We start from the raw sequence: 23,559 nt of genomic DNA, 5'->3' as shown, positions 1-23,559 counted from the left end.
CAGGAAACACACCTAAGCTCTAAGCTCTAAAGATAAACACAGATTGAAAGTAAAGGATTGAAAACAATGCTACAAGCAAATGGCCCCCAAAAGAAGGCAGGGGCAGCCATACTTAACAGTAGATAAAATAGATTTCAAACTAAAAAAGGTGACAAGAGATACCAAAGGACACTATATATTGTCAAGGGGACAATGCACCTGAAAATGTTACATTTTTAAAGCTTGAATTGGGAACTGCTAACTCTACAATCCTGAGCTCCCTCGACCAAGTTGGCAGGTCCAACCGAGGCTGCATATATGCCTGTCCTCAGCCTTCAGCTACCCAGGCTGAAGATGCCTTAAATTCAATAACCTAAATGTCCATCGAGGGGGTGATTAAATTAGAGTCAAAACATTTAGATACACCAGAATATATAACAGCAACCATGATGAGCATGCTGGAATTGTAATGTCTGCACTGATCACTGTGGTTGTGGTAGAAAATGTGAGGCTGAGGCAGAGAAAAGAACTCTGACCTGATCACAGGTTGCACACACATCTACACGGCTGCTGGACACTCCGAGTGGTGCATCATGGTGATTTGCCTGCCCGTGACAGAAGGGGAGCAAGCAGGGCTTGGAGAGGCATAGTGAGGCTCTACATTATCAGTGATGTCTTATTTCTTTTAAAATAAACAAATGTCACGTTTGTTTATTTTGTTTTCTGTGGTGAGTGCTGAGGGGAACTTCACCCGACTGTATTCTCTACTGTTCCTCTTTTCAGGGCTGTCATGCTTCTCTTAGCCTTGGGGATACATTCTGAGAAATGCTCTGTGAGGCGATTGTGATTTTGTGCAAAAGTCCTGGCATACATGGCTGTCTCTCTATTACAATTACACAAGCCTAGGTGGCAAGCTGTCGGGACCACCTGCCATCATACCGGTGGTTGATCATTGGCAGAAACGTTGTCAAGCAATGCATGACTTCTAAAAGAGGGTTTCTTGTTATGTGAACTTGACGTTAGACATTTCCCCCATGTGCATCGGACTGTACATTCTTTGAGGAGGTAAGTTATATCTTCATCCATCTTTGTGTTCCAGGGGTCATCATGGGACCCAGGAACAGAAGGAATGTTGCATGGAGGACAGAGAGACAAAGTGCCCTTAATCCTTCTTGATCATTTCTCAAGCTCCCGCACCGGCCTTGCCCCGCAAGCTCCCCTTCTTTCATGGGCAGCTGAGGGGACACTGTGGTCATGGGAAGTGTGGCAAGGCCTCTGCTTTGCCCTCATCCAGCCCTACAGCTGGGGTGAGCACCGCCAGTGTCCTAGCGCAGAGGATGAGGGCCGGAAGGGACTGAAATACCTCTGACATCTGCCTTAAAAGCATAACTCCTGGAAAAAGCACAACAGCAGTTAACAGAAATAGGGCTCTTTTTATAAAGGAATGGTCACAAATATCCCTCTCAAATTCCTTCTCTGTATATATCTCAATTGCCCTAAAATTGAGTTATGCTTCCGTCACAATCATGCATTTCTGAATATTTCCAGCGCAGGGCACTACACATTATGGGAAGGAAGAATTCATTTGCCCCACCTGTCTTTTGGCTGGCAGCAATCCTGCCTCAGATGAGGCTCCTGGATCTCAGACTGATTAATCGGAGTTGTTTCCTGGTATTTGGATAATTATTTAAAATGCCGAAAATGGCAATGTAGAAGCAGGATCATTAAAGAGGGGAAGAAGAGAGGGGAAGGAGACATTTCCTTCGCCCCCCTGCAAAATGGCCTCTTAATTCAAGAGTTCATTTTTCAGGTACATGTCAGCTTTATAGAGGTACAATCTGCCTACCTCCCCTGCCCCTCCTCTACTCGCTCTCTCTCTCACACACACACATACACAGACACACACGCAAAAGTACAGCCTCAGCTTCAAGATAATTCCTGATTCAAAGAAGTCCTAAAACCTTCCACGGATATCTTAGAACATGTTACCTTGCTGCAATGAACCAATCTGGTTTGTTGATGGTCATTTCTGATGATCAGAAATTCCCCGCTCGCTCTGATGGCCATGAATTAATTAGTGCTAAGCACCACTTCTCACGCAGCACTCAGTCAACCCTTACCCCCATGACACTGATTCTCAACAAGGGTCCCCAGAGCAGCAACACAACCTCCCCACCCCCACCAGGAACCTATTAAACTTGAAACTTCTCAGAGCCCAGCCCAGCCCCACTGAGTTACAGACTCTGAGCCTCGCTCGGGCCCTGCGAGCCATCATCACAAGCCCTTTCGGGGACCCTGTTGCTGAAGTTTGAGCCCCACAGCTGGAAAGTCTGGTGCCATATCTTCACAAAGCACCGCGGGAGCCCAGAAAGGTAAGTGACTGCCCAAGTCACAGAGAGAGTGGAAGAGGCGAGATTTGAGCCATCACAGGTCTCACTCCAGAGCCCAATCCCTTAATCACAGTGCCACACTGTCCTTTAGCAGAGGCATTATCAGGCATGGATGAATCCACCGACAGTAGACAAAAACACACACAATCTTCGTAAAAGTGGTTGTTCTAAGTCTCAACAGCTGAGCCATGATGATGGACCACGAAGGACAATCATGCTTCTCAGCAACATAAAATTTAACTGAATGTCCACCAAGATGGAGTTGCTAAGTAAATCACAAAGCATCCGTGAGAAGGAATATACCGCAATTTTAAAAGCGATGCTTGCCAAGGTTGCCAATGACCTAAATACTACTTAGGGCATAAAATGAAATTCAGATGCAAGTCCCAGTAGAGACTAGGGCCTCTGAGTGGAGAGTTCTCCCAAGTGTATCAAGTGGGTGAGGGTATTGGAAGTCATGTGATGTCGCAAACTCTTGGCGTGAACATAAGTCGGTATTACTCTATAGGGTAATTTGGCAATCGATATTTAAATTTTAAAATGCACGTTTTCTATGACCCCAAAATCTACTTCTGAGAATCAACCCCCAGAAAAATACGTGCCCATGTGCTTGAGCTGACATGTAGTACAATTATCTCTCAGGATGGTTTATCTAATGGAAAAAAATATGAAGCGCTCTAAATTTCTATCATTATGCAGATGGGATAAATAAGTCATGATGTATACCTATTGAGAAATGCAATGTGTAAGTTACCAAGAATGCGATCTTCAATTAGATACACATAGGTATGTGTGTGCGTGCATATGTGCACACACATATACACATGTCTGCGTATAATTATACAATATATATCTACCTGTGTAGCACATAGCTAAGAGTACTATAAATGATATATCTACATACATATATGCGTACATGCCATGCTTGGCAGAGAGAATGGATAGACAGAAAGATACAGAGGTGCTAGGTAGTTGGACAGGGAGACCTCAAGTGTAGGTTCACAAGGCATATTATTGAGTAAAGGAAGTAAGCTGCAGAAAGCAAAACCTGACATTACTTACAGAGAAAAGGAGATGCCACAAGAGGAAAAGGGACAGGAGAGCAGAATTAAACAAACACACATACGACATTCTCTATTTCCAGGGCCCACTTTCGATGAGCATGTGTTGCTCTCAGCTTCCAAACAAACAACAAACTCCAAGCCCACTCTGGGAAACAAGCAAATGGCCCCTCTTACTGGTGCAGGGTGTGCTGTGGGGTCTCCGGCTTCTCCGTCTGCCCATAGCAGCTGGCCTTGGCCTCGGGGATGTAGGAGAACTTCTCTAACATGGACGCTGCGGCGGTGGTTAGGATGCCCAGGCCGTCCCTCACTCTCGCCTCCAGGCTGTAGTCCCAGTCATCATAGGAGACTGAAATGAGTCCTGATGGAAACTCTTTGGGGATGAGCTCCGTGTTCCCAGACACCAAGCTGGGGACAATCCAGAAGAAATCATACCCGGTGAGGCCAAGGGAGCGGGCCTCGCTCAGAATGAGGACGGCCTCATCTTTGGAACAATAGAGCAAGATGACGGAAGAGTGGATCTTCTTCAACTGGACTTGCGTCTTTGCATCCTCAAAGGACGTATCCAGTGTAATCACATTCTGCATATCCCAGCCCACAAAGCTGTTGTCTACTGTGGTCTTGATGAAGCTGATGAATTCCCGGTAGCCAGGGAAGATGGTGGTCACCAGGGAGAAGACATGCCAGTCATAATCCTGCATGATCTTCAGCATGACCGTGGCTTGTTGCTGGATGGACGCTCCAAACTGGAAGAAGGTGGACGTCGGATCCTGCCAACAGGATAAAAGAAAGCAGAAGAGAGAATGAGGCAGAAGGCCATGTAGATACAAGCATATGTTTTATAGACTTAAAGGAGGTTCTTCTTGGAAGTGAGGGAAAATACATCACATGCTACTCATTTGCAAGCATTCCTGAGCACCTACTATACACCAGATTCTGGAACGGATGTGAGAAATACAGAAACAAAAGAGGTCCCTCAACCTGGAGCCCACAGCTGGGTACAGTGAAGGACATCTGTTATTTCACCAGCCCCTCATCTAGTCTCCTCATTTCCTCTAGTTCATCCTACCCCAACCCCCTTTCAATCCATATGGCTTCAACAGTACAGCTCTATCTGGCGCCCAGGCTCATGACTGGAAAAAGAAGCCAAGAGAGTCAAAATAACTTCAGGATATGGAGACAGATTCCCGGTGACATACTTGGAGCACCTGGAGGCTGCCATACATGAAGGCATTCGTTCTGGACCCTTTAGTTATGTAAACCAAAAAGCCCCCCTAACCATTTAAATCAATCTGAGTAGGGTTTCTGTCCCTTGAACTCTAGACTCACGTGTAATATAGAGAAAAATAAATGATAGGCAGACATAGACCTCATCAATCAACAAATAGCGTTTTAAAGCTTGGGTTGATAGTGATATATAAGACAGATTATAAGATAGATACAGACATGGTCTCTGCCTTCATTGATCCAGTGGGAATTTGAGGAAGAAACCTCCATGGACTGGGAGCTGAGAGAGCCAATGTTGAAGGAGAATCCCAGTATTAGAAGGGGTATGGGCAGACATTAGTCAGAGGAGCCCCAAGGATACATCTCCAGGAAGTGGAGATAAATGCATTACGGCTCATGAAGTAGGGGAGAATGAGATGATTTGCAGAGTTCAGCAGGAACCCCATCATGTACAGCCTCGGGGCACTGTTGACAGGCTGAGATTCTATTCTGAGCTGGAAAGTGACATGATCACCTGCATTGGGTTAAAGAACCTCTAAGAGACCCAACATCTCCCCAAGTCCACAAGTCTACGATATGATTATGAGAACAAATTTCCATTAAGAAAGGGCAGGTATTGCATACAACAACTGATGGACCATCTTCTCACCTCCCAACTCACCTCTCGATCCTACAGAGATGCGTGTTGTCACGGGCAACTGAGGCTCAAATGGTCATGTAGCTACTGAGCATCTGTCTCGTGCTCTGGGGCCACATCCAGTCCCCTTCCAACACACAACCACAGCCTTCCTGGAGTCATGAAGAGCTTTAGACAGCAGGTGCTTAAACCATGCTGTGGACAGGTCGGCAAGGTGCAAAACTACCAGGTAAACAGGAGGTGTGCCAGGGCCTTATAGCAGAGCAGGATTTGACAAATGCTGAGATCTATTTGTTTTTTTTTTGGGAACTGAAGAAATCCTCAAGGGTCCTTACATGGCAGCCATGCTTTCATTTTGCGTTCTGTATTTACCATGTGCATTTAACACAACTAAAACAGCAAGAAGGTGAAGATTCCTCACGTGTACGCACGCGCGCGTGCGCGCGCGCGTGTGTGTGTGTGTGTGTGTGTGTGTGTGTGTGTGAAGAGTGGGTGATTTCATTCATGGCTTTCGGAGCAATACTTTGCAGTTCTGCATATCAATACCCTCAACAAGCCTACACTTTGCTTTCCCTGTGAGTGCTCACTGAATAAAGTTTTATCTGAATAGCCAAAAGCTATAGTTCCTCAAGATACTTTATTCTAAAATGTATGGGATGTGTGTGTGTGTGCGTGTGTGTGTGCGTGTGTGTGTGTGTAGGGGAGGAATATGAGTACAATGTGGCCTGCAGGCAGAGGGAAAAACAGGGATAAACGCCTTCTGGGCCCCTTCCAACATTATAGGACTATGAATTTTACCTAATTAAATCAATTAAAGTGGGTAACAGATTTAAAGACTTTGGATCATTATCTTTTTCCCTACAGTAGCTTTTGGAGAAATCCAATATTCTTGGATTGATTAATCATTTTAAATCACATCTCAACAAGACTGAACTGCTCAAGGGCAGAGATTTTGCTATCCTCATGCCTCGTCCCCACAACCTGGCAGAAGGCTTGGCACGTGACCCACCAGTAAATGGAGGACGAGGGACACACGAGTGAGTGGCTGTGTGACCGCAGTCTAGGAGGAACGACCTTGCCTTGAGCATTAAGTGAAAGGGGGTCAGTCAGCACCTGAGCCTGGATTTCATACAGCTCCTGAATGTCATGGCCAAAAAATAAATAGTTCACACCATCACCCTGCCACCCTGAGGAACCACTTTCCACCCACTGGCAAAAATATATTTTCACATTATCTTTATTGATAAGGAAGAGACTACAGAGGTCCTCTAATAAACCTCAGTAGCATCTGTAAAGCCTCACTAAACAGCATAAAGGCAACAGCATAAAGAGCCCAGCAACAGAAGCACAAGCTCCAGACAGCAAGTTCATCAACCTTAAGCACAGTCCGTGGCCTTGGGGAAGGGGCTGACGTTCCACGGAGCAAAAGACACTTCTGGGGCATCTCAACTGAGCTCGCGTCCTGTGGGTAACAGCTGGAACTTTCTGGACCAGAGTTTCTTCACCTAGGAAATGAGAGCCAGCCCACTGGACTGTGGCGAGGAAGGAGCGAACTGAAGGGAATAGGAGGCTCCCCCACTGGTGCCTGACTCCCACTGTGTGGGAGCCTCTCCACATCTTCAGCCCTCTAGGCCCCAGGGTCGTTCTAAAACCTAAGGGGGGTCCTTCTTTCAGGTCGGAAAGGGACACCTCCAGATCTGCTGACCACATTCCCCATCCCTCCACACGCCTCCCATTTACTCTGAGCCCAAGGAGCGGAGCAGGGGCTGGCGTTCCTCACCGCGATGCACCACGTCTTGAAGAGAAAGCATCGTTGCGTGCTTCACGGACCTCACACAGTTACCCTACTGCACTTCCCTCTGAGACTTAAACTTCAAAATCCATTATAGGCCAAAGGCACTCTATATCCCTCGGAGGGACAGGAGCGAGAAGTTATTTGCAGAACATAATTGCACAGCGAGGCAAGGAAAAGGCTCACTTTTCACCGTGGGTTTTTCTAAGGTGGTTTTATGGACTGGCAGGAGGTGACGGGGGAATCTGGCCGTGCTCCCAGGGCCCAGCGGCTGAGATGCCCGTGGCCCTTTCTTTCAAGTCCCTGAATGTTCTTCTGTCTTCCTGCATGGACAGCAGAGGCTGCTGTCTCCCGCACTCACCACCTCCTGCCAGCCCTTAGCCTACCCTCTGCGGATGCAACAGATCAGCCTCTGACCACCTTTGGCACTGGCTTCCTCAGCAGTGTGCAGCCGGGGGAGAGGAACAGATTTCAGACACCCACTTTGGTTCTGCAGCAAACGCAAACGCAGTTCTCTCCCCAGGCTCAGTGCTCTGCAGAAGATAGAACAAACTGTTTTAAACACAGAGCGAGGGAGGCAGGGGGTGTGGGAATCTGGGTATCTGCTCTCATCTCTGTAATTCAGTCCCACCATAATAACTGCGATCTCATTAGATTAGGTCTCCTGAGCTAATGTTCTAGAATGTTCCAGAGTTTGCTGAGTCTCCAGGGTGAGACCCGACTCCATGGGTATCAAGGTCTGGTGTTTAATGGAGTCTAATCCCAATTTTCATTTCACTAGCCCATGCACAAGACCATAAAGGACACCCACACCCATTACCTCTGATTCTAACTACCCAAGAGATGAGGTCTTGGAGGTGGTTATAGCCCCCATGGCTGGCGTTTCTCATAAAGACACAGGAAGAGGGGTTAAGTGATTTCTCTAAAATCCATGTGGCCCCAGCTGGCAACAGCTCAGTCACTGCAAGATGCCCTCCGGTGTCCCAGTGTTCCTTTGCACATACCACTGGCTGTCATTCCTGGCTGCACAAGAGAATCACTTAGAGAGTTACAAAAAATTACAGATGCTTGTGCCCATGCCAGTCCAAATGAGACTGAATTCCTATGACCTGAGTATATGAACCCCAAAGCTAATGTATTGTTTTTCTTTGTCTCATTGCAACAGCAAGATGTGTTATTCAAGGGAGTATCTTGAAAGCTTAACACCATGTCTGACATGCAGTAGGGACCCGATAAACATTTGGTGAGAAAATAAATGAGCTAGAAGCTCATCCCCAGGGAGCATGAGAAAACTGGTTGCTGTTGTCAACTCCGAGCCATTTTCCATAGCTTATTTTCCTTTTGTCCACCAGGGTGGGTCCCAATAAAAAGGATAACGATGCAGGTGACCCACAAAGACCAAGAGGGACTCCTTGGCAATTTGCTTTCTCCTATGAGGATCATCATGATACACTTCCTGTCACTCTTACAGTGTATCAACTGTCCTTTAAAGCATCTTTTATGTTTCAATGGATTAGAGCAAAAAATGTCAAACCTGATAAGCCCTAGAGTTCAGATGGATAGCTTTCTCAAATGCATATGAGCTGAATCTGTCCCACTAAGGAAACTCTATCCCATCCTCCCCCACCCTTCTCTTCCTTTATTGCCATTGTCATTCACCACCATCATCATCCGCTATCATCCACCACCACCACCACCACCATCATCCACCATCATCATATGTGCCACCCATGATCATAATCATTATCATCCGTCATCATCATCCACCATCATCCACCATCATCATCTACCATCATCAACATCCACTATCATCATCTACCACCATCCTCATCCACCACCATCCTCACCCTCCATCGTCAACACCCACCATCGTCAACACCCACCATCATCAACATCCACCATCATCATCAACCACCATCATCACCCACTATCATCAACATCCATCATATCATCATCCACCATAATCAGCAGCAGCAGCAGCAACAGCACCATCATCATGATAATCATCACAGTTAACATTTACTGGGCAAATCCAATACATAGTACAATGTAGTATCTCTTATTATTATCTCGGCATTACAGATTTAAGAACTCAGGCTTAAAGAATGTACCTTGCCTAAATTCACAAAGTAAGTACAGGGCAGAGCCAAGATAAAAGGCCAGTCAATTTGTATCTAGAATAGAGATACTTAACTACCAGGAAACATGAATTCCAGGTAGGCAGAACATAAAATCAGTGTATATATGTTTTGAATAAACATAACTGAATCTTTCTGGAGGCATTCAACTGGAAAAGAAAATGCCCCAGAAATGGGAAACCAATGTAAACGATCTCACATTAACTGGGAATCAGTTTAGGCTGGAGTCTGGGGATGAGAGAGGAAATCATATTCAGGTGCCAATTCTCCAAAACACATCAGCTCCATCACCCACTAACACAAATTCCACTGCAAGCAACCTCCACTCATTGGATCATTTATGAGTCTTTCAGCAGCAAATCTACCTAATGCCACCTTTCTCTGTTCTCCAAATTAGAAGTTTCATCTTAAGTTTCTGGTGATATTTTTGGTTCCCAGCTTGGGTAGAGTGGAAGGGACAAGGTAAGATAATTACAAAGAATAGCTCTGTGATTTGGAGGAGTGGACAGAACAGAGCCACCTGGAGCTACCAAGTCCTCAAATGCATCCTGGCCTGGGTTCCAAGACCGTACTTCAAAATTACATGTAATCAATTACATTTGCTTTCAAAATATTAAATAAAAATCAAATATTTGGTTTCTCAGTCACACTAGACACTTGTTAGGAGCTCAAGCATCTTTGCAGTTGACACTCTCCCACCCTCTCCAAACCTACCCCTAAAGATGCCAATTCAGTGTACCTGGGACCGGGGCCAGGATTTTTCAATTTCCTGGTTGAGTCTAATGTACAGACAGTGTTGAAACATCAATCTAAGCTTTCAGAATCTGACCTATAGCTGTGTATCAGCTCATCTGGGGGATTTTTTTGTACCTTCAGATTTCCAGGCTCCATGCCAATCCCACTGAACCAGAATCTCCACTGAGGAGCCCTAGAATATGTGCTTTCCCTGGAATATTCTGGTGGGCAGCAAAGACTTGGTACCACTAATACCAACTTCCTTATTTTCAAGGTGAGAAAACTGAGCCTCCAGAATCTTGGAGAAATCACTCCAAATTTTTTCGGATAAAACATTGCTACAGCATGAGCAGACATGGGGTCTCTCACCTCCTAATTCGACGCTGCTGTGATGCCAGCAAGTGTGAAGTGTTTTCTACAAAGAGAATCCACAAGGCTTAGGGGTATGGAGGAGGAACGTGGGCTGGGCTGACAGCCTGCCTGGGATCCGCTTCCTACTGCATGCGAATTAGTGACATTTACCCGAAGCCTCTGTTTCTCCATCCAAGAAATGGGGATGACGATAACAGCAAGCACCTTAAAATGCTGCTGTACGTATTTTGTGAGATAATGCACACAGAGCACTTGGCATGCAGGAGGGGCAAGTTGAGTTGGCATAAGCAGCGCTAAATATGGTCGCCTTGATTGCCAAGTTCCAACTCCTACACCATGGTGCCCTGTTGGGGCCTCTGCTTCCTACTATTCCTCCTTTTGATTTTCCAGCAACTTTGTCTCCACATCCCACCTCCATCCCTGATTTGTGTGTGGTCGCCTAGCTTCTGAAAGCATGCGTCTTGCCTGCCCCTTAGATGAGAATTCTTGAGGACAAGGCGTCATGTCCTCTGAGCCCCTAGCACCACGCATTGTGATGGACTGTTGCTTTGGAAATGAAATACTGAGTAGCAGTCTGGGTCTGCAAGGCTGCCAGTGGGTGGAAAGGGAGATTAGTGGTTTAGGTACTTCAGGGGACTTGCCAGATCTATTGCTCTGGGAAAAAAACATCCATCTATTGATTGCCTTTCATTCATTCAACCAAGTTACCAAACTCCCGCTCATTGGCAGTCATTGTGCCAGGGCAGTGAATCCAGGGAAGAAGGCTGCCAAAGTGAAGGTCCCGCTTTTATGAAATTTACATTTTACTGGGATATGACAGACAAGGGAGAAGGGAATCAATAAATAGAAAGATTTAGAGGGAATCAGATGATGAAATAGTTCAGGGATGGAGCGCCACTTCGGGTGCTCTGGTCTTCCACATTGGAGCTGATGAGAAGAATACCAGGCAGAGATGAGGAAATGGAGGGTTGTAGGGAGAACCTTCTGCTTGAGAAGCAACAGCGTATGCAAAGGTAGGAAGGATCTTGGCAAGTTCAGGGAAAGAAGGAAGGTCAGAATGGCTGCTTTGAGGAGAGTGAGTTTAAGGGGGAAGGTGGTGAGAGATGAGTTAGGAGAGAAAGCAGAGTTTTATTGCAAGTACCACAAAGATCATGGTATAGGATTCAATTCCTGGGTTAGTTTTATTGCGAACAACTTCTCTGCTAAATGCATCCTTCATGTCTCCCAGCAGGGAAGTTGGGAATGGACCTGGGGCTCAGGGGATGCTGGGGTTTCATGTGAGCCAATCCTGAGATCCCTTGTGGAATTCTGTTCTATGCCACAAGAGGGGCCCAGATACTGTTTGCTATATCATGCAGTCATAGACAGTGGCCTGGCACCACTCCCCCGCCCCCGCAAGGCACTCCAGACCATGTCCCAGTCACCATCCAGAACCCAGCTCTCCCTGAAGCAAGAAATGCAATGCTGGAGGAGAGAACACACAGATGCATGGAGCTGTACTCCTTGATTCTAGTGTCTGGTTTAGGACACTCCTCTACATTCATCAGAACTGCATGATGATTGCTGCTCTTGGGTCCAAGCTGCTTTCTAGATCGTTAGCAGGGCTGGCCAAGGAGAGATGCCTGCTGTGATTCAGGCCCTTATTTCTATACAAGGGCGCAGCAAAGGCCCAATCTGGCTTCACCTGGTGCTCTGTCAACCTGCAGGTGGGCTTCCAAACAGGGTCATTAGTGATTATGGATTGTCTGAGGCAAGGGGCAGTCATTCTCACTTAGAAAACCAGAGGGAAATCTACCTGATCACAGATCACTGGGCCAGGCCTCTGAGGAGCTGCTAAACCCAAGTACAGGGAAACATCTTTTTCTTTTTTCTTTTTTGGCCAGTCCCAATGGTGATGGGGCTACTGGCCTTGCTGTGTGCACTTGAAATTAAGTCATTTTTTTTCCCAGATTCCTTTCCCTAAAGAGGCATGAGTAACACGGACATTCATTATTCCAACACAGAGCAACCTTTGTTCCTTTATTGAGATTAGTGAATTTCACTGGCGGTCATCCTCACCTTCTCTCAGTCAAGTTGATTGGCTCACCCAATCCCCATGACATCAGCAATGAATTTAGGGGATAGGAATATAGCCCAACCTGGTCCAATCAGAGAGGCCCTTAGGATTGTAGAGAAAGCAATGGGAAAGACAGTCTCTGGTTCTGTTAGAACCTAGAAAGATGTTCATTCAGAATTTCTGGCCGCCATCCTGCCATCAGACAGTATCCCAAGAAGGAAACCACCAGCTCCAAAGGCAAAGCTAAATGACAGAGAGTCACCAAATTCTGATGTCCTTGAGGCGCACCTTGTTCAAGCCACACCTGAAGCCAACACACCCTTGTTGTCAGTCCCCATTCATGTCCCCCTTCATTCCCTCATTTTGCTTGAGTGAAATTGAATTAGCTTTTCTGTCACTGGCAAGCAAAAATCCCTGACACCATGTTGGTTAGAAGAACAATGGAGGACGATGGGACTCATTCTTCATTCACCTTCTGAACTTAGATCAGAAGAAATGAAAACACATGGCGGGGACTTTCCCTTCACCAACCTTCCCTGATCTAGACAGGTCCTCTCTGGGGACAGTTTCCTCTCTCCACATATCTCCTTCCCTTCCATGTGCTCTTCACCTACCTTTGGCTTTTTGGTGTGGTTTTTTCCTTTAATATGCCTTTGAGATTGGTTTCTCCCCCAAAGAGTCTGACAGCCACAGCTGCCATGACCCAGCCAGAAGACATGACAACTTGCCACCAAGAATAATCGCTTGTCATTAAGCCACCCCAGGGAGGAGAGAGAGCAAACAGGTCCTGTTGGTTAAGTTTCCGTCGTCGCTGGCCGTCACACAGCAGGGCTGCTGCCTAGTGAAGGAGGCAGATTGATTCCTTGAAAAAGGAGTGTCTCGGGCTTCCCTATAACGCTAGGGGCTGCTCTGCTGGCAAATGCTAGAAAAGAACTGTCCTTTTCCACCCATCCCTCCATGCACTCCCTACGAAAGGCCTCCAGGCAGCTCTGGAGCGGAGCCCCAGAGGAAACTGCTCCTCCCTTTGGGAATCTGACATTGATGGGATCAAAGGCACATCTGCTGGCGCCAAATGAGTAGAGGCCAAGCTTTGGCTCTTCACTGATGTCAGGGCCTCGGGCATATCCCAAGCCTCCATGTTTTTATTTTATTTTTTATTTTAATTTTGGGGTTCCGTTTCCACGCCTCCATATACGCACACGTCCCATTCACCCTCCACTCTCCAAACTACCCAGCCCAGTTCCTCCATGTTTTTAAGTGGAAGGGGCGCTGGTCCCTACTTTATTTTTTTTAAAGATTTATTTTTTATTTATACAAGTGCTGGGGTACAGGCCAGATGCACAGGAGGGTGAGAGGATTCACTGGAGACAGAGTGGGGAACAGAACAGGCAGACTGATGAAATACACTGCTGTGGAGCAGCGGGTAAGACAGGAGAGGTCTGCTGCACCATGTGGGATTCTCGCCGGCCAGGATCAAACCCAGACTGCAGAGGCTGCGGACAGCTTCACAGTGTGGCGCTCAACAGCCTGCGCCACCAGGGAGACCCTAGTCCATACTTTAAGGAGGTTGCTGTGCTTGACGTCATGGGTATTTGCTGTGGGCGTGCAGTGAGAGGTTGACCAGTGTGGCCGTGACATCGGAAAGAACCAACCACAACAACGGCCACGAGACCCACACACTGCAGCCCACCAGCACCGCATGGATGCCAGTGAGAACAGCTCTGTGTGTCTTGCCCAGGAGTCTCCTAGATGTCCAGGGTGTGTTACCGCCATACCCAGTTGCTCTTCTTGTGTGTCAGACACTGTGCTGAGAGCAGGCCGAGGACTCCTCCCTGTGTTAAAACTCAAAGCCCTGCATCCCTGGAGGCCCCTGGGTCCTGGGCAAAGCAGCATGACCCAGCCGTCAAGCAGAGAGCTCTAGGTGCACCGAGTCCTCACACTGGCCTTGCAGGGAGGCTTTGTCTGCTCCCACTTTACAGGTGAGGAAGTTGAGGCTTCCAGAGCGGTGCCTCCTCTTTGGGCATAGAGTCACTGGGGATCTTGTTCCCCTGCAGATTCAGATTCCATGGGCATGGACTTCGGGCAATGCAGCAGTGCTGACCAGGTCCCTGGCGGCCCTGCCGCTGTGGGTCTGCACACCAGCTCTGAGCAACACATGTCCCGGGCAAGGCCGCGCTTGCGGAGCACAGGTTCAGACCCAGGTCTGTGCCTGCACCTTCCGCCACGCAGCTAGGTGGCCCCCTTGCAGGGAAGCATAGGGTGTGACATGTGATGCGACGCTGTCTGCCGTCTGACACCCTCACCTCTGTGTGTTTCCATCAGGGCCCCCGGCGGAGACAGCTGCATGTCACAGCCTGTCAGGCCCATCAACGCAGCCAGCAGACAAATTCAGGGAGAGGTTGTGAGTCAGAAGGTTCTGCATGGGAGGGAAGAAGAGGGACCGCCCTGGGGTGTTGCCCCCCTCCTGCGGGTGAGCTGGAGCCACCCAGGAACCCGGAGGGCACGCGCAGTGCACATCACTCAGCCGAGCCCACGCCCTCTGCACACGAGCACGCCCTCCCGACAGCCGCTCCGCCGCCGGCCGCCCTCCAGCGGGAGCCTGGCCTGCGCGTCATCTACAAAATGGAACCAGCGAGACTGGCAGCCTGGATGGGACCTGGGGCACCGGCGACTTGGCAGCTGACGTGCAAGAGCTCTGTGAGCTGCAAAGTGAGGGCAAATGTGCAAGCTCACAGGTATGTGGCAGCAGCCGACGCCTCCTCTCTCCCCTTCCCTCTCCACCCCACGACAGTCCTAGAACACGCTGCCCAGGCCTCCACTGTCTGCCTCCTCACCAGGTATTTTAAATGTCTGTGTAGAGACCTGCCTCCCGGGGCCTGGACTGATGCTAACGCATCTCCCGGCAGCGGCACCCAGGCCAGCTCCGCATAGACGCTGGCCACCCAGACCTCCTGCCTGAGAGTCTAAGTAAGCAGAGTAGGAATGAATGAATGAATGAATGAATGAATGAAGTGGGTGTGGGCATGAGAGAGTGAAGGAAAGAGTGAATGAATATTCAGGGAGCGAGAGAGGCGGAGTTGGGCCCGCGTGTGGGGTGGGGAGGGGTACACACCGGCGTGGTGTGAGTGTGAGGGATGAGGGGGCTGGGGGGCACCGAGTGTCTAAAGTACAGAAATCCTTTTACCCAAACTCTCAGAATCTGAAGGCAGGAGAGAAACATGGGCTGTGGTTTTCCTCTGGCCTGAACTCGCGCTGCTTGTTCCCCAGAACTTAGAGACCAAACGGATTCAGACACCAGGTAGCTCCTCTCCCCAGACCCAGGAGGGGGGCTGAGTCCGACCAGAACTGTGTCCTGGATGCTGTCAGAGCAGGTCAGGTCACCCTGGACTGGCTGTTCCCTCCCGGACCCCGATCTCATTCCTGGGCCCTGGGCCCGCCCGCCCCTCCCGACCACAGAGCCTCGGCCCAGAGCCAGGCCTTGAGGGCCACATGTGCGGGGTCACTTAGGGCGCGCCCAGGCCAGGCACATCCGCGGAGCCAGAGCAGGCCAGTGTCGCCAGGGGCTGGGGAGGAGAGAGGACGCGGAGAGACCCCTAATGGGCACAGCATTTCCATTTGGGGTGATGAGAAAGTTCTGGAAGTGGAGAATGGTTGCATAACAGTGTGAATGGACTTCATGCCCCTGAATGGTACACTTTGACGTGGTTACACTGGCAGGCCTTATGCTATGTACATACATGCACAATAAAAAAAATCCCCAGACGAAAAAAAATGGATGAATAAAGCAAGCAAGGCCTGCAGCTGGGACTGGATGCTTCCAGGTCCCTACAGTCTTAAGGTGGTGGTGGGGGATGGTCCTCAGGGTGTCCTGGAGCTTCCCGTGGCCTGAGGGGCTGGTGCAGCTGGGGGTCTGGTAGAAAGCAGCCTCCAGGAGTCTTCCAGGACAAAGGCAGCTGCCATGCCCCCCCCCCCCCGGCGGGGAGAAGGCACTGGGGGCTGTGGCGTGAGTGGTGGGGACAGAAGTTGCTCCTCAGAGGGATTGGACACATGGACAAAATGCAAGGAGTAAAGGAGAAAGTGAAGGGACCCCGAGTTTCCAACCAAACTGGCTTCCCTCAAACACAGAGGTGGGGGGTGGGGGGCGGTGGGTAGAGACAAGCCCATGATGCAGGCTGAGACTGCCTCCAGGCTCCTCCTCGCACCCTCCGCGGCCCCCTCCCGGGTCCTCCAGGCCTCTCCTCCTGTGCTGGACAGAGAAAGGAGCGCAAGAAAACGCAGGTGTCCAGACGCCCCGAAATAGCTTTCGACAGGCTAAAGGAAGCCGAAGTGAGCGTCTGCCTTTTTGAAGGATTCCAAAACACATGCAAGCAGCGCCCCTTCTAGGGTGAAGAACGGGGTTCTTTCTTCTCTCTGGACCCCCCTTTTCTCTGCAGAGGAGTCACTGTCGCTCCTCAGAGAACAGAGAGGGAGAGACACCGACACGGCCCATGGACCCCAGATGGGAGGGCTGTCTCGCCACTGCCCTCCTCGGGGTTCCCTCCATGCCCTGTCGTGAGAACAGGACAGGAGGCCGCACGTGGAGCCACAGAACACTCTGGGCCTCGCTCCTCGCCAGGCGGCGGCTGAGCCCCTTCTTCCACGGCAAGGGGACCCCCTGGCAGAGGACCCCGCTCTCTCCAAGCTTTTCATCGCTGGCAAGTGAAACTTTCAGACCATGCATTGGAAAAGCAGGGGCGTCGCAGGGACTGACGAGTGTGTCCACCCCACACTCAGACTCATGCCTCGGGGGAGCCAGCCAGGCTGTGGGGCGAGCCTGGGACTCCACAGCCAAGTCCTCCTCGCTCCAGGCCTGTGTCCTGCGTGGACATGGCCTCGCTGAGCGACAGGCGTACAGCAAGCGGCGTGAGGCTGGCTCCGAGGTTAGGCACAGTTGTCACGAGGTCCCCCTCGTCCGGGATCAGGATGCCTTTATCCCGCAGGCTGTCTGATTGGGGTTGGGGGTGCGGACTGATTAGTAAGTCCTTGCACTCAGTTGCTTGAGTCAAAGAGAGGGTTTCATCCTCTCGACAGCCTGAGCTGTCTCCACTCTGGCACTGACCACTCAGCGGCAGAGGGCCCTTGGGACAAACGCCACAAACCAGAGACAACAGCAGGTCTGGGTCCTGTCGCCTCTGTGGGCTTCTCTCAAACCACACGCTGCCTGGCCTCCCCCACCAGCTGCTGTGGCCCTCGGGACCCCTTGTGCTGACCATAGGCCTTTGCTTATGCTGTTCCATCTGCCTGGACTGTTCCCTCCTCACGCTAACTCCTGTTCATCCTTCTTTCATTGTTGGATCATCAGTTTTCAGATGCTTTCCCTGACCTCCTGGATTAGGCACATGTTCTGTTTTATGCTCTCCCCTGTATTTTCATTGCACGTGATGTGCTTGAGAACCAACATTTATTCACGGGCATCTCTCCACCCTGGAACATACACTCCACAAAGACAGCAGCTCTGTATGATGTTTTGTTTCGCAAGTTCAGCTTTGATTCATTAATTACAAAGAGTCCAGGACACAGAGGGGCCGAGCCAGTTGGATTTGGGGTTTTGTTTTGGTTTTCTGGCTTGTTTTGATGGAGATTAGGAATCTAGCCCTAGAGTGTCAGATTGAATTAGCTCCCTGATTACAAACCAACAAGGGTGACCTGTAACTCAGATGCTTTTTCCATTCAACCTGAGCAGGCCAGGAAGCTTAGTAGGCTGCCAGATCTTTGGGCAAAATGCCCCCTGGCTTGGGCACCTTGCTGACAGTCTCTGCCAGGCCTCAGGGGCTGCTTCCTATCACCATTTCCTCATCACCCCTTGAAGTTGCCATAGGTGCTTGAGGGTTTTCTTCCTCCAGCTGATGGTCAAGACACAAAACTATTCCTAGAGGCTTGAACCATTGTTCCTGGCTGCTCCTGGGGAATATGGGGGTTAGGGACACTGAGGTTGGTGCCAGGAGTCTGAGGCAGTGATGGGCTTTCTTCGAGCATAACTGACACTCAAGTGAGGAGCCTGAACATAACCCATTGGCCTGCGGGATCTGTTGTCTGTCTTCCATTTTTTTGTTGTTATTTTTTCTTTTCTTTCTTTTTTTGATTCTTGCTCTAACTCCTACATTTTTAAAGCTTCCACTAATGAGCAACTTAATACCCATATTTAAAAGCCAATAGGAATAAAATAGCAGGATCTCAAGGATTCTGGACAGGTTCTCTCATTTCTGAGCTATGTGTTTGGAGAGTGGCTTCAACTCACTGAAACTCAGGCCCTCTTTTCCTCCCGGGATGACAAACAGCACCAGCCTCCCCGACTTCTTGGAGCTACACCAAGGACCAGATGTCAAGTGCCACTTGTGTCTCTCTTTAATTCATTCACTCGCCCTAGTATTTATTCATCTCTGTACAGGAGGTGCTAAGCTGGAGGCTGGGATCCAGGGGTGAACAGAACAGGCTTAGAACCTGCACCCACAGAACTTATGGTCCTGACGAGGGAAGACAGCCATCAACAAAGAGCCACACAAATGGAAAACTGCTACTGACATTCAAATTTTACAAGAAAAGTTTATGGTGTTTTAAGAAGCCTCAGTGGGGAAAAGTGAATAATCTAGATGGTGAATGATTTCCCTGAGGAAGGGATGCTGGAGTAGGAGTTACCTTGGCAAAGAGGAGAGGAAAAAATGCTTCCTGTGAGGAGGGAGCATCATGTGCAAAGGCCCTGTGGCAGGAGGCAAGTGTGATGGTCTGAAAGGAAGCCACAGGGCAGGGTGGGAAGACACTTTCTCTGCTTGTAAAATGCATTTGTGTTCCTTTAGACATAGAGAACAGGCTATTACCTTTCTCTCATCTCTCAGTTGCCCAGGGAACTTTTCACAGTTTCTATTTAATCTCTTTCAATAATTCCCTGGCTGCTAATCAGAGAAAAGGTGCTAATTACCTTATTAGCACTCCCCTGCTTCTCCGTGATCACAAAATGCTCCCAACTTCCTCCACAGTGGGATCATGGCTTGTCTGTCACTCTGGCCTGCGTGCCCAACCCAACCCCAGAACTGTTCTCAGCTAGAGGGGCCAGGGCACCCTGCTATAAGACTGGATTTGCACTCACAGGGAAGAGGCATTAGGAACTGCCTGTAGTCACCCAAAAATGGGGGCTGCAAGATAGAGGTGCCAACCCAGGGCTTCACTCTTGCTGAGTGACAGCCACTGTCAGCCCCAGCTGTGGGCCAGCCAAAGAGGAGCAGGGTCTTTCACTTCTAAAAGCACTCCTCAGACTTGGGTCCTTCAAGGAACCTTCTTTCCCTTCCTTTGTGAAACCCCAATTCACCATGAAAGACATTACCAGGAACAAAGATGCAAGCTTCAGCTGGCTCTGCCTCCACGCCCCGAGCAGCAGAAATGAGGCAGATACAAACCCTGGTGGCCATTTCCTAGAGGAGAGGAGACTGCTAGAATGACGTCATCAGGCCATGCCTAGAGATGATGTCATTCCTGGAGATGGGGCCAAGATCCCTAGTCAAGGAAAGGGGCCAGGGATGGAGCAATCTCAACTCCTCTCTGCTATGTGATTTATCAGCCAGAAGATGCAACCGAAAGGGCTGCAGAGAGGCCCCCTGAGAGCTGCTCTGCAGACCCAGGCAGGTTAGCATCACAGGACGCTCCTCCTGGAGGCTGCCAGCAACCACACTCACAGGTGCCAGAGTGTGACATGGGTCACCCTCAGGAGTGGCACCTGCCAATAAGGTGAAAATTCTCCCCCAAGGGACTAGTTGGCTCATTTGTCACATTTTTGCACCCCAAGTCTCTCCTCCCCATTACACCAGGAAGAAGAGTGGTGAACTGCACTCCAGCTCTGCTGTCTCCAAGCTGGGTGACTTTGGGCAAGTTGCTTAACCTCTCTGTGCCCTGGTTTCCTCCTCTGGAAGCAGAAATGACAACTGTAGCTTCTGTACAAGAGATGCTGAGATTTAAGAGTGGCACTGATGTAAAAGCCCCTGGCACAAGGAAGCCCTCCCCATACTTTTATTGTCACGACTGTTGCCAATAACATCACCCATCCTCCCTGAACCTGCTTCTTCCTCCTTAAATGCTGACTTGCCACATGGCTGTGGCTCCCCCTTGCTGATCTGGGCAATGTTCAGCCTCTAAACCCTTCCTTGGCACCAAACAGGATTGTGAGCTATCAACCTTATTACTGACTGCTCCTCATACGTACCACACACTCACACCCATTTGCATAAACTCACACTCATTTACACAAACACACTCATTTGCGCAAACTCACACTCACTCACACACTCACACAAATCCCCCTGCTGCACTGTTTTTACCCACAGTCTCTTAAGACCCTATTTCTGTTGATTTCTTTCTGTGTGGTCAACCCAAGCGATGGCTCAGGAATCTGCATTTCTAATGAAATTTGTGAAACATTTGGTTCACAGGGTATGGAAATCTCTTGCCAAAATGAACTATCAAGAATGAACTATCAAGATGACCGTATGTGGCTACGAGGCTTAAAGGCCATAGCAGAGCCCAAGCTCCTTGACGGCTGGAATTAGGACTCGGAGAGCTTCATACAGGTGCTCAGTGACTATCTAAAGCATGAATTTCCCCCAACAGATTACAGCATCCAGACAGGCGTGCCTTGTTCATGGTTGTTCAAAAAATATATGCTGAATGTGTGAGTGAGTGGAGAAGAATTGGTCTGGAAAAGGCACAGAAAGAGAATGGTGCTGATTTGTGTTGAAACAGGTGGACATTCAGTGCACACCCAGAGCTCTCATTTTACAACCACCTTTTCCTAAGGCCACTGAAAAACTCCTAGGAGTCTCTGTTGGGGTGAGGTCTGGCTCTCGGCTGCCCTTGAGTATTTGTTTCCATTCAAATGTTTGGTTTGGAGTGCCCCGGAGAAATGACACATCTGGGCCAGAGCAACAGGCTGCATTTGCCTTCATCTGCTGCCATGAACTGAATTGGCCTCAAGTGATTCACAGCCCTCCTGGAAACATCTTCCCCAACCTCCTGAGCGATACAAAAGGCTGACTCTTCTGGGCCTCCCTGGTGGCACAAGGGATTAAGATGTAACCTGTGAAGCTGTCTACAGCCTCTGCAGCATGAGTTTGATCCCCAGCAGGCCAGGGAGCTACCCACATGGCGCAGCAGACCTCTCCTGACTTGCCTGCTGCTCCCCTCAGCAGTGTATCTCAGTTGACCTGCCTGTTCTGTTCCCTACTCTGTCTTTGGTGGGGCCTCTCACTCCCCACACCTCTGGCCTGTACCCCAGTTCTTGTATTCATAAATAAGTAAATCTTTTTTAAAAATTCATTAAAAAAAAGGCTGACTCCACTTGTCCAGCCCTGACCACCCCTCATCCCCGTCCCATGGTTGAGGTAACCTGACATCACCCCTCTTGCAATTCCTTGGGCTTGCACATCCCCAGGAGTGCTCAGAAGCAGTTCTGCTGACTCTAAAAACCAAGTCATGGCATTCAGGCTTTGGAATCCCTTCATCTATCTGCCAAGCAAGCCTCATTAGTATTTAAATATGCAGCCCGAGCTCTCCAAACTCGAGGTCTGAACTCCTCACCTGGATGATGGATTTCAGGAGTCTGTGCTCCCTTTTGTTACACGGGATTCCCACTGTGCAAACGTGAGGAGTCCACGGACTCTGCCGAAAACAGTTAATGGTGTTCTTGTGGGTTTCTATCTTTAATGATTTAAAAAATGGCCCAGAGCTAACCTAGGTCTCTATGAAAGGCACATGATCCAGCAATGTCAACACTCTAAGGGGAGATGTTGCGGCTTCTTGGCTATGATGTAACCAAGCTGCCTCAAGGAGGGGACAGCCCAGGGCACAGAATGGAAGCTCTGCACGTGCCCTCCATGCAGGAGGGACTCAATAAATAATTAAATAATGCCCATAAACAACAGCTGAATGAACAGTGAATAAAATACATCACAGCCAATGAGAGTCCAACATTGAAAAGTGACACGAAAAAGATAGGATTTTGTACGTGTACGTGATCATAATTAAACAAACTCTATATACAAAATCACACAAGAAGGTAACATGTCTAAAAATATGAATACTGGTTTCCTGGGGTGAGGGAACATGGATGCCTTTTTGTTTTCTTCCTTCTGCTTTTCCGTACTTCTCAACTTTTCTATAATTTACCTGTGTTCCCTTAATAAAGGAAAAGTCATTTAACATTAAGAATAGCCCAGACAGGTGAGGAGAACATATTCTTTGGCATCAAACAGTCTTCAATCGTTTGACTTGGGCTGGACATGTAAGTTTCTTGGTCTCAGTTTCCTGATTTAGTTACTAGAGACAATAAACATCTGCCATTCACATCAGTTGTTTTCACTTCTATGAGATCATGCATGTAACATGCTTGGTACTCCGGTGCCTGGTACCTAGCAGACACTCAGCAGCCATTGGGTAGAGATGCACTCATTCATGTTCTCATTTATTTGTTGGCCCTTTGTCAAGTCTCTCCAACATTCCAGGAGGCACTGTCTTGCTTAAGCCCGCAAGGAGGACATTCTGAACCAAAACTGCCAGGCATGGCGCAGATGTTAATAAGAAGCCATCATCCAAAAGACCCATCCTCTGGACTGCAGCCTCATCTCCTAGTATGGGGTTGGGGGGTTGGGTCTCTGGTGGAATGCAGAGGCAGAGCTTTCTACACTCAACATTTTGAACGAACCTCAAAAACATGCTAAGGGAAAGAATGTAGCCAAAAAACAGTGCACACTACACAACTCCATTTAGAACAGAACGGGACAGAAATGCTACAGAAAACTCGAGAACAGTCAAGTAATCCATGGTGATTGAATTCAAAGCAGTAGTTATCTGGGAATTGATGGAGAGGAAGTAAAAGAGAACTTTCTGGGTATGGGAAGTGTTCTGTATCTTGATCAGGTGTGATCTCACGGCTACATGTACAAAAATCCATTAAGCTGTGCACTTAAGATGTTTCATCGTGCTTATGTCAGTAACACCTCCATCAAGTACTGCTGAAAGTAAATAAAAGGCTTCAAACAATTACTACAGCTTTATTAGTTCTTAGTCTGTATATTTACTGAGAACCTGCTATTTGTGAATTCATCCATTTGACAGATATTGATTATGTACCTACTGTGTGCTAGGCACTGT

At 48.8% G+C, this 23,559-nt stretch overlaps 1 protein-coding gene across 1 annotated transcript in view; it reads right to left on the bottom strand.

Moving 5' to 3' along the window:
- GRIN2A (glutamate ionotropic receptor NMDA type subunit 2A) overlaps window positions 1-23,559 on the bottom strand; it is a gene marked incomplete at its 3' end in the record, with an annotated part of 327,135 nt that overhangs the window by 134,560 nt on the left and 169,016 nt on the right. Inside the window, exon 2 of the mRNA XM_084250771.1 lies at window positions 3,608-4,200. Within this exon, the coding sequence (XP_084106897.1) occupies window positions 3,608-4,200 (593 nt within the window). The remainder of the gene's footprint in view (window positions 1-3,607; window positions 4,201-23,559) is intronic.

This window comes from Talpa europaea, assembly GCF_964194135.1.
Source record: "Talpa europaea genome assembly, chromosome: 12".
NCBI classification, from domain to species: domain Eukaryota; kingdom Metazoa; phylum Chordata; class Mammalia; order Eulipotyphla; family Talpidae; genus Talpa; species Talpa europaea.
The sequence above is the reverse complement of the archived record's forward strand: the minus strand, read 5'-3'. Positions and strand labels throughout refer to the sequence as shown.